Below are 11,170 nucleotides of genomic sequence, written 5' to 3'. Positions count from 1 at the left end.
AAGAACAATCTAGATGTATGTGCTTCAGCTCCGGGGCGGCTGGCATCTGGCAGATAAAAGAATGACATTTCTAGATACCCTTGTGCTGCTTTGTAACCCTGGGGGCAGACTGAAAAGTGAATCAATGTAAGAGATGCTATCACAGACAAAGGGTGGAGAATCTTGTAATGGAGAGTGATGGGAGGTGTACCTGTAATGCAGACTGATGATAGGTTGGGAGTGATACCTCCAGTACATAAAGGTGTGAGCCCTGCAATGAGTGCAGTGTTATCTATCTCTTCCAATATGAGCAGCATCCAGGCAGTCGCTGAATCCTACAAGGTATTCAACCCCAGAGCGTACTTACAGAATAACTATGTGCCCCCTAGGGCAGACTTCTCAAGTGAAGACAGCGTCATGTGCTGGAAACTACGCCGACTTCATGAGGCTTGTGGCAAAGGTAAGTCGTCCCGATTACATAAATCCTATGTTTACTATGGTGCAATGATATCATACCATGAATACCGGCAGTCAGATATAAGGCAACATTTGTGCTGCATCTGAAAATAGTCTTGTCAATTTATGGTACAGTAATAGCAGCTGTCAGGATCTCACATTGCCAATGAGTAGATATGTAAGAACTGAATATTTGGGGTAACGTATCCCAGGAGAGTGGGGCCGTAGGGGGATAAGATTGCAAAAATGTGAAGTTGTACTCTGGGAATGGAGAGGATGGACTGGTATTATGTGCGACAGGGCATGCACAACTCCTAAAATAGTGTGTGAACATTGGTGCTGGTTCCTTGTCTTCATTGGTCATCTCCCTGGATTAGACCCACATCTGGGAGTGGAGGGGTAAGACCTGGATCCCTTGTGTGGAGAGACTCCACCATCTGTAAGAGAAAGATAGCAGGTGACGACTATGTTCTAAACATATACTAGTTCACCCCTCTCTGAGTTGAAGAAATGTATGTGCAGTCAGCTTTTCTATTAAGTATGTTGGACGAGTATGTGGCAAGGATAAGAGGGGAGTTGTGGGAGTAACATGGCTGAGAAGCATATGGAGTAGGTGATGGGACTTTCTAATGGGTACCCAGATGTTATGTATGAATTGATTCTTAAACAGCAATATTTCATTGGGAAATCTGCCTGTGTGGAGGTATTGTATGGTTGTGTGTTGGATGTATCTTTAGTTACAGATGGACATACTGTAGTTCGATTATTGAATGAATAAAAACAATGGGTGCATGAACACGGCACTCTGGATCACTGCTGGAGCCTGGCACTGACTGAAGCCGCAATATGACTCATGTCCCTGCCTCTTAACTCCCTAGATGCCGCGGTCAATGGCGACCATGGCATTTAGGCAGTTAGAGGGACAGGGCTCCCTGTGATCATCAGCTCCCCGCAAGCACAATTGCGGATGCCGATGTGGTGCCATGGCAGCTGGAGGCCTAGCAAAGGCCCCCACGCCTGACATTAATGTTGGTCTATTAGAGTGTGTCCACAATTGCGGATCAAAAAACGGACTTGTGTGTTCCACATCCTTGTCCGTAAAACAAGGAAAGAATAGGACATGTTTAATTTTTCTGTGCAACTGCAGAACGGACATACTGGTACGATTTAAAAAAATATATATCTTATTGTAAAATAAACACATAAAAAATAGGACACATTCCCTTTAAAATCTCATTCAGTTTGCTGCTACTGTAAATGCTTCCATGTGGACATGCCCTACTGAGAATATTTAAAACACACCACACACTGTGCCATGTATTTTTTTTTTTTACAAAGAACAGCTTAGATACACTCCTGACTGTGCAATTGCATTGCTTACAGTTTAGATACTTCCCCCACTGTCCTGAATGAGCATTCTATAGAGAACAGCTCTGATATATTCTACTCTGTCCAGAACTTGTACTTGTGCGCAGACAGAAAACGAGAGGGAAAAAGGTTAAGGCTACATTTGCATGACAGTGAAAAATGGCTGTGTGACTTCCGTTTTTTCCACAGCCCTCTCACAGCCATTTTCAGAACAATGACAGTTTATGGGTGTATTGACGTGTCCGTTTTTTAAATGGACTGTGAATACTGGTCGTCAACAAATAGGACATGTCCTATATTGTCCATTTTCACAGCCTAACAGGCCCTATACAATTGAAGAGAAGCATCTTTAATGGCTGTTTATCAGAAAGACATCAGTGACAAAACTGTTTAACCGTGTGCACCTAGCCTAAGGCCTCATGCACACGACTGTATGTATTTTGCGGTCCCCAAAAAATACAGATGACGTCTGTGTGCATTCCTTATTTTGCGGAACAGAACAGCTGGCCCCTAATGGAACAGTACTATCCTTGTCCATAATGCGGACAATAATAGGACATGCACATGTTCTATATTTTTGGGGAACTCAAATACAGACATATGGTAACGGAATGCACACTGAGTACCTTCCGTTTTTTTGCGGACCCATTAAAAAGAATGGTTCCGTATACGGTCCGCAAAACAAACCGGAACGGACATGGAAAGAAAATACGTTTGTGTGCATAAGCCCTAACAGTGATTGTCTTGTTCATAGGCTTTGAGGGGCACATTTATCAAGCTCGTCTGTTTTTGGCCATAAAATTAGACAGGCGCATTTCATTCGGCTGTCTTTCTTTTGCCGAGTATTTATTAAAGGTGGCACAGAAGTTGATGAATTAGACTAGGCTTATTTTTATTAGTCTGACCTCTTGTGGTTGTTTTTCAGTTAGACAGGTTCATATTTATTTAGATTGGTCTAATTTATTAACGCATGAAAAGTAGCATTTTCGGGTTAAAAAAAAGCCAGGCCCCTTTCACACGAGCGAGTTTTCCGCGCGGGTGCAATGTGTGAAGTGAACGCATAGCACTCGCACTGGATCCTGACCCTTTCATTTCAATGGGTCTGTGTACATGAGCGTTTTTTTCAGGCATCATTTCTGTGTTACGTGAGAATCGCAGCATGCTCTATATTCTGCGTTTTTTAGGCAGCCCTGGCCCCATAGAAGTGAGTGGGGCTTCTGTGAAAAACGCATTGCAGTCTAGATGCAATGCATTTTTCACTGATAGTTGCTAGGAGATGTAAATCTTCAGGTTTTTTTCACGCGCGTGAAAAATGCATCAAAACTGATCACACCCGCACAGAAAATACTGAAACACTGAACACAATTGCAGACAAAACTGATTGAACTTGCTGGAGAAATGGTGCGAGTTCCACTCAACGCATCCTGACACAATCCGTATCGTTTGCGCGAAAGAGGCCTAAATTTGTCCCTGTATGTTATTGCAACTCAGCACTAGAATGAGCCTCGGCTGCAATATACCAGACACAGTCCATGCACAGGAGTGGTGCTGTATTCTAATGGATACGGATTGTGTCAGGATCTGTTCAGGAAAAAACGGATGGTTTTGCACACAAGTTTAACCACTTTTGCTTGCGTTCAGTGTTTCCATTTTTTCCCACGTGGATGCAATTGGTTTTGATGCATTTTTCACGCTTGTGAAGAAAAACAAAAGAATAACAATCTACATCTAGCAACCATCAGTGAAAAACGCATCGCATCCAGATGCCTTCCATTTTTCACGCAAACGCCATTCACTTTTACAGAGCCAGGGCTGTGAGAAAAATACACAATACAGAACATGTTGCAATTTTTCCTGAATGCAAACATGATGTGTGAAAAACTACACTCATGTACACAGACCTATTAAAATGAATGGGTCAGGATTCAGTCCGGATGCTATGCGTTTGCTACATGCATAGCATCCGGATGGAAAACTTGCTCATATTAAAGAGCCCTTAGGGTTAATGCACATGGCTATAAGCCAGCTATTTTATACATATAGCAATTGGTATGTTCTAATAGATGCCATATTATGGTGGTATTTTCCCCAAAGAAGCTTCTAAGGGCTCATGCACATGAACGTTTCTTCCTTCCGTGTCCGTTCCATGTGCATTCCGTTTCCATATGTCCGTATTTCTGTTTTGCAAAAAAATTTAATATGTCCTATTATTGTCCGCGCAGCAGACAAGGATAGGACTGTTCTATTAGGGGCCAGCTGTTCCGTTCTGCGAAATACGGAATGCACACGGACGTCATCCGTGTTTTTTGCAGATCCTTTTTTTTCGGACCGCAAAATAAATACGGTCGTGTGCATGAGGCCTAAGGAAGAAGAATCCACAGCACAGAGTGGCTTTGCCATGCATGAGACCCTACTTGAGTTTAAAATACTGTGGGTTTGAGATGCCTATGGCACAATCATGGCTTCATCAGTCGTGATCGCAGTGATATGCGTGGGGCTCTCACTCCCAGGAAGAGTCACATTAATATCACATACAGCTACATGTGTAATGACCCAGAGTGCCATTACTACTCCACACCCTGCTACTGTCTCCTATGGGCTAGCACAGTGTCTTCTTATGCATTTATTGCAGGTCCTATACAATGTGCATTGCTATTCCTATGTAACTGTTAATGTTCATGTAATGTACCTGGTTCATCAGAAGGTGTCAGCAAGCATGGCAGAGCTACATTTGCAGAGGATGGAACCTTCTTTCCATTCTCTTCTTTCCCTCTAAGGAGGAGTTTAGTTAGTTATAGGTCAGTGGAGATTACCCCCTGCTAGGGGAAGGAAGCAGGTCCAAATCCCTGCTAGACGTGTCCTGCCTAAGCCAGCTAGAGCACCTTAAGCTTTGCTGGACACAGAGGCCAAAGCCTGAAGACTATGAAGCCAGGAGGTATAGATTCCCTTGTATTAATCTAGAGACAGACTACAGAGAGAAGTTGCAGCATAAAGAAAGAAGCAAAGTTATACAGTAAGCTTGTCACCACAGCAGAGTCATAGAGCAACAGATGTAGCAGTGTTGAGTTTGTTTGACTGCCAGAGTTAATGCTAACGCCTGCTGGGAACCAAGAAAAGCCTGAAACTGTTGGAGAAATGTTTAGTCAAGTAAAGCTGTTATTGAACTTCATCACAAGGTCTGGATTCAATTTATTTCTTAAAATCCCTCGGTTATTCCCCCTATTTGCTCTGTTTCGGACGATAACGTCTGGGCTCCAGCGTATCCAGGTAGGAGCACCATGACACGTGCACCAACATTAAGGGACATCTACAACATAACTAAAAGGGGCCCTGTGCCCTTGTTGCTTCACTGCAACTGGCATCACAAAAAAAAATTTTTTTAAGGGACCCATGGCCGTTGCCGTGCGTCACACATGGTTATGTGAACTCATTCTGAGATGTCCATACTGTTATTTACACAAATAGATTTTTTGTGTCTTTTAGGACATTGTTAGTATGTTCTGTGACTTGTCTTGATATATCAGTTCAGAGTGTGATCATGTTTGTACCTTTTATTTCATCTGTTGTTTATTTGGCTTGTAATCGCTGTAACGTCTTACAAGTTTTTTCCTCACAATGGCCAGTTATCACCTGTCGACGGGATAGGTGACAAATGTCTGATCGCAGGGGGCCCTACCGATCACTAAAACAATGGTCCTGAGCTCCCCTTCCTCATTCTACCTCACTACATGACCGAGGGAGCTATGTTTCAGTTGCTGTCCTTATGTGTGGTGCTCACTAGTGATGGACGAACATCTGCCGGGACGGTTCGCGAACGTGATCGCACAAACACGATCAAATGTTCGCGAACCGCAAGTTCGCGGCGGGTCCCATTCATTTTAATGGCAGGCGAACCTGAAAAACCTTCAGCTCATATTTGCAGCCAAGAAATAATTAATAGAAGTGCACAAATAGTCCCACAACATGGACAGTGACATACCAGATGTATTATTCGAATTTGCGATCTCCATTTATTATTTTTTTCAATGCGAAATATCGGCAATTTTCGCGTACGCGCATGCGCAAATGCACTATACAGTAGCTAAATGCACTATAAAGAAAGTATATTGGAATATAACACCCCGCTTCAATCAGTTTTTTGGGGGGCGACTGGTATATCACACCAGTAGAAATTATTTGTTCCAATAACGCTTGTCCCTCTATATACCTGCAGTATCGCAGAAGAACTGCACACAACTGCCGCACAATACAAATGCACTATAATATACTTTCTAACTTAGAAAGTATATTATAACATTGTACAAGGAAGGCAGTCCATTAGAATATACATAAAGATAAAACGTAACCTTTAATAATTTTACTATGAGGGTCCATTCACACGTCCGTAAGTGTTTTGCGGATTCGCAAAACACGGACACCAGCAATGCGCATTCCGCAATTTGTGGACCGCACATCACCGGCACTATAAAAGAAAATGCCTAATCTTGTCTGCAATTGCGGACAAGAATAGGACATGTTCTATTTTTTTGCGGAAACGGAAGCACAGATGCGGAAGTGCGGATCCGAAAATGCGGATGCGGACAGCACATTCCGCGGAACGGATGCGGACCCATTTTGCAGACGTGTGAATGGAAAAGATATCCCTCAAAATGAAAATAAATTAAATTATTAAAGTTAAAGGGGTTCTGCAGTTTGTTTTAACTGATGATCTATCGGCGGGGGTCCGACACCCGGGACCCCCGCCGATCAGCTGTTTGAGAAGGCAGCGGCGCTCCAGCAGCGGTGCGGCCTTCTCACTGTTTACCGCAGGCCCAGTGACGTCACGACTAGTATCAACTAGCGTGGGCGGGGCTAAGCTCCATTCAAGTGAACAGAGCTTAGCCCCGCCCACGCTAGTTGATACTAGTCGTGACTTCACTGGGCCAGCGGTAAACAGCGAGAAGGCCGCGGCGCTGCTGAAGCGCCTCTGCCTTCTCAAACAGCTGATCGGCGGGGGTCCCGGGTGTCGGACCCCCACCGATCAGATGCTGATGATCGATCCAGAGGATAGATCATCAGTTAAAACAAAGTGCAGAACCCCTTTAAGCAAAAAGCATAGATGTGGTAGGCAATAACAAGTGCTTGGCGGCACTAAATCAGAAACCATATGTTCTACCACAATCCGGGGGGTTCCAGTGCACATCAATGAATCTAGGAGGGAAAGCAAAAACCATCTATCCCTGGGCTAGATGATGATGTGGTATTTAAGGACAGGGTGGGCAAAGAACTGTACCTGATATTGCCCTACAGGGGGGTGCTATTCTGACCCTGATAGACTAACAACAGACCACCCGCCCTGATAAGAGCGACCCAGTTCGGAACCTTACCCTATATAAAAATGGCCCTAGTAAGCCCCTAACTCCCAGGTGATCACTATATAGATCTAAGTATATCGCACCCCTCTGTGTATCACACCTATCGATAGCACACCTATACTAGTCCTTAAAATGACTTTTGTGGCCCTATTAGCTAGCGTTTGGTGTCCCTAACAGCCTGTCCCTGCTCCACACAGCAACCTCTCCCTACACTGGCAAAACACTGAATGTAAAATGGCGGCCAGATCAGGTTTATTTATAAGCTAGGGGGTATGTCCATGTGCTGAAGTGTCTCAATTGGCTGTCCTGTACCACCTGATGGATGTGTCATGGGTCAAAGTTCTTCATAATGTAAAAGAATATGGAGGGCGCAAATTTCTCCATATGTTTGCATGTTTGGAAAATCGCGAACACGCAAAGTTCGCCGCAAAACGACCGCCGGGCGAACCGCAAGGCCATCTCTAGTGCTCACCATACCCGTTCTTCTTTAGGCCTCATGCACACAACCTTGGTTTGGGTCCGGGTTGGATGTGGACCCATTCACTTCAATGGGGCAGCAAAATATGCGGACAGCACTCAGAACATGCCCTATTCTTATCTGTGTCACGGAAAAAGACAGGACTGCCGTATTGAGGGCCGGAAGTTTCTTTCCGCAAAATGCAGAAAGCAGGCATCCATGTTTTGCGGACCAAAAAATGGACACGGTCGTGTGCATGAGGTCTTATATAGTAGAAAAACCTTTACTCAAAGTCATGGCCAGGGCCAGTGGTTTAAAGCCATGACTGCGCCAAGAAGGGACATGTCCCTTCTTGATGCGGTGTGTGGACAGCCGCCACTTGGAGCTGCAGCAGGAATCTGCTCACAGTTTAGCTCCTTTAATTGGAGTTAAGCCATGCTGCGGATTCGCCCCAGATCTCACCCTCCACCAAAGGTTGAATTGTGCATCGGAAATCTGCACAAACAATTCACATGCTGCAGATTTCCAAATCCGCAGCGTAATACAGTAGCAGTTAAGCAGTCATGTACACGGTGTAGAAACTTTCCACAAGGAAACTGACATACAGTGCATATTTTGAAATCCACATTGAACCATTGTTTGTGTGAATTTTCAGTGTAGATTTCACCATTTGAAATGCAAAGAGTGAGATCTGGGGAAAATCCATATCAAAATCAAGCAGATTTTGGTATATATTTGATGAGGAAACGCAGTGAAATCCATGTGGAAAATCTACATATACTATACTGCTGTGTGCATGTACCCTAGAACAACCCCTTCTATCCGCAGGTTATCTGAATTATCGCTTTGCTGTAACATTATTTTTTGCCCTTTTTTATGTTCATATAAAGACAGTTAAAAAACAAAAAACAAACATTCTCTTCTGTATTCTTAGGTGAAATAAAAGGACACACCCTGGTAGACATCGGCTCAGGTCCTACAATATACCAGTTGTTGAGTGCCTTTGAGCCCTTTCAGGAGGTGATTCTGACGGACTACTTGGAGGTAAATCGTCAAGAACTGAAGATGTGGCTAAATAATGAACATGGAGTGTTTGACTGGAGTCCCTACTTTGAATATGTCTGTAAGCTGGAGGGCAAAGGGTGAGTAGTTAATAGCATGTTCAAGCGCTCATTATTCTTCTCTGCAGATCCAAGACTAATAACGGTCACACACAGGCTGATATACCAGACCAGTACCTAATTCTGTGACTCAATCTGATGACATTCTGCCTTTCAGTGCCAGAATAGGGCTTTGCAGTAGCCGTATATTTAGGTATCAGATCCTAAGAATTACACAGCCTTCTGGCATACAATTCTGGCAGAAGGTGTTTTATGTAATTCAGAACAGTTTTACCCGATTTCAGTGAGACCCGAATGGAAAAATGGCAAATTCCACATGACTGTTGTCATTCACTTATACCAGAGTGCAAATGTCATGGAAATCCACTGCGTCAGGCCAAAGCTGCAGTCAACGGTAACGGTGAGGCAACATGGTGTTATAGTAGCATTAAAAAATTGTCACGTACTAAAAGCTGCTTAGAGTCTTCAGTTCCATCTATTAAACAGTCCTCATACATGTGCCCAAACTCTTAATAATGGCTTAGTCTCTTATAATCATTCTGTCCACCTTGTTATGAGAAAGTTCTCCTCAACATAAAGTCAATTGCTGTTGAGCTTGTGCTAATACATAGCAGCCAATCTGAAACACTGAGCTATAATGAATATTCATTAGCTGCGCAATATTTTGAACGAAAGTTAAAATGATGGATTTCTGCATAAGAAATGTAAAAAACAAAACAATACAATGTCTAGTAATATCTGGATAAAATATGTTTGATCCTACAGTACAATACTTATCTTATGTCTTTTGCTTGAGAGTCTGAGAAGGAAGTCTGTTGCCTTCTCAAGTCTCTGGTGACTAAATCTTTCATTCCAGTTGTGTATACTGCAGAAGGGTAGATATCTTTACTAATCAGCTTTTTCCTTTTGCTTATCCAGAGAGTCCTGGAAAGAGAAGCAGAAACGATTGCGGGAACGTGTGTCTCGTGTGATCCCAGTTGACATCCATCAATCTAGTCCACTAGGAAGTGAAGTAGCCAGTGGTTCAATTGACTGTCTGGTATCTTCTTTCTGCCTTGAGGCTTGCAGTCCCAGTCTAGTGGCCTTTCATAAGGCACTTGAAAATGTAGTTGGGCTTCTGAAACCACAGGGGCACTTTTTATGGATTGGTGCGTTGGAGGAGTCCTACTACTTGGCTGGAGAGGCGCGGTTGAGCGTGTTGCCAGTAACAGAAGATATGGTGAAGAAGGCACTGTCCAAGGCAAAGTGTGTTGTAAGGGAATTTTCTACCTATTCCATGACTCCTAGCATGAAAGTTGGTGTAGACGACGTGAGTGGGATATTTTTTGTTTGGGCTCAGAAAGACGCTCCAAAGTGAGGCACTCAATCACATGAACTATTAATAATATTAGATATATGGAGAGGGCTTCAGGTAATGTAATGAAATGTAATGTATCACCTATCTATATGCCATATATAAAAAACATAAATATGCAAATAGTATCTAATAAATTCCGCTATTAAAAACCTGTGCACCTGCGTTTGACTTTGACAATGAACCCCTTGAGATACAAGGACTTTTTAACTATCATACGTACCATGCAATCAATTATTATCATTGCCTAGTTTCTGGATATCAAGGAAGATGTTAATTAGGTTCTGTACAGATGGCATACAGTTTACTCGCAGTATGGTGAAACATGAGCTATGGCAACTGTGTGCTGAATCTAAACTGTGATAGTACATCAGCCCTGGAAATAAATGACAGATGAGACAAAATCGGTCCACACATCAATAAACCTTAGTTTAGGTTATGCACTGCCAATGAGAGTGCATTTGGTCCTTTGCTGACATCCCATTTTATAGCAATTTAATCAGACTTAAAGAGGTATTCAGGTTTTAATGATTATATTTATATAGAGAATAGGATGTTGAACAATTTTCTAATATGCATCTATTTAAAATGTTGCTTGTAGACCTTTATTATATTCATACAGTAGCCTCTCTCTAAAGAAACAAAAATGGTATGGCTTAATTTAATAATGTAAAATGCATCCACCGGAGAGCTGAATAGGGCTAAAAATGGTGTCCGTCATGTGACTCTCGTAAGTATCATGTAACCTGGCTTTTAGTTAACTGCCCAGGTATCTAACAGGTGAACTTTATTAATAATATAACATCACCTACAGACAGGCAGCCATGTAAATGCACACATTTAATTATCATATGTATGTATCCCGTGTGCTGAACCAGCACATGTATGTCATGTGACACTGCTGCTTACTGAATGTCCTGCATTATATGATGACATATGACTGATCATATTTCAGTTAAGTCAGATACATTACACAGGACTGATACATGGGCTACACCATTCTACTGCATATAGGTGGTCAACTGTCTGATAAGAAGGGTATGTATGCAGAATTTTAAATACATGTATATTAGAAAAAATT

At 42.7% G+C, this 11,170-nt stretch overlaps 1 protein-coding gene across 1 annotated transcript; it reads left to right on the top strand.

The window, feature by feature from the left end:
- The first annotated feature begins 252 nt into the window (after window positions 1-252).
- On the top strand, window positions 253-10,247 carry PNMT (phenylethanolamine N-methyltransferase). The gene is made up of 3 exons (XM_040437937.1): window positions 253-439; window positions 8,549-8,756; window positions 9,654-10,247. Exons 1-3 carry the CDS (start codon window positions 256-258, stop codon window positions 10,090-10,092), a joined length of 831 nt encoding a protein of 276 aa, XP_040293871.1. The 5' UTR covers window positions 253-255; the 3' UTR covers window positions 10,093-10,247.
- Window positions 10,248-11,170: the final 923 nt, after the last annotated feature.

Source organism: Bufo bufo, chromosome 6 (assembly GCF_905171765.1).
Source record: "Bufo bufo chromosome 6, aBufBuf1.1, whole genome shotgun sequence".
In the NCBI taxonomy this organism is placed as follows: Eukaryota; Metazoa; Chordata; class Amphibia; order Anura; family Bufonidae; genus Bufo; species Bufo bufo.
The sequence above is the reverse complement of the archived record's forward strand: the minus strand, read 5'-3'. Positions and strand labels throughout refer to the sequence as shown.

What these genes read in the sequence shown, in the direction of transcription:
- PNMT (XM_040437937.1), top strand. Translation starts at nt 256, where the DNA reads ATGAGTGCAGTGTTATCTATCTCTTCCAATATGAGCAGCATCCAGGCA. An exon ending in TCATGAGGCTTGTGGCAAAG is followed by an intron (nt 440 to 8,548) that starts GTAAGTCGTCCC and finishes CTGTATTCTTAG; the next exon opens with GTGAAATAAAAGGACACACC. An exon ending in TGTAAGCTGGAGGGCAAAGG is followed by an intron (nt 8,757 to 9,653) that starts GTGAGTAGTTAA and finishes TTGCTTATCCAG; the next exon opens with AGAGTCCTGGAAAGAGAAGC.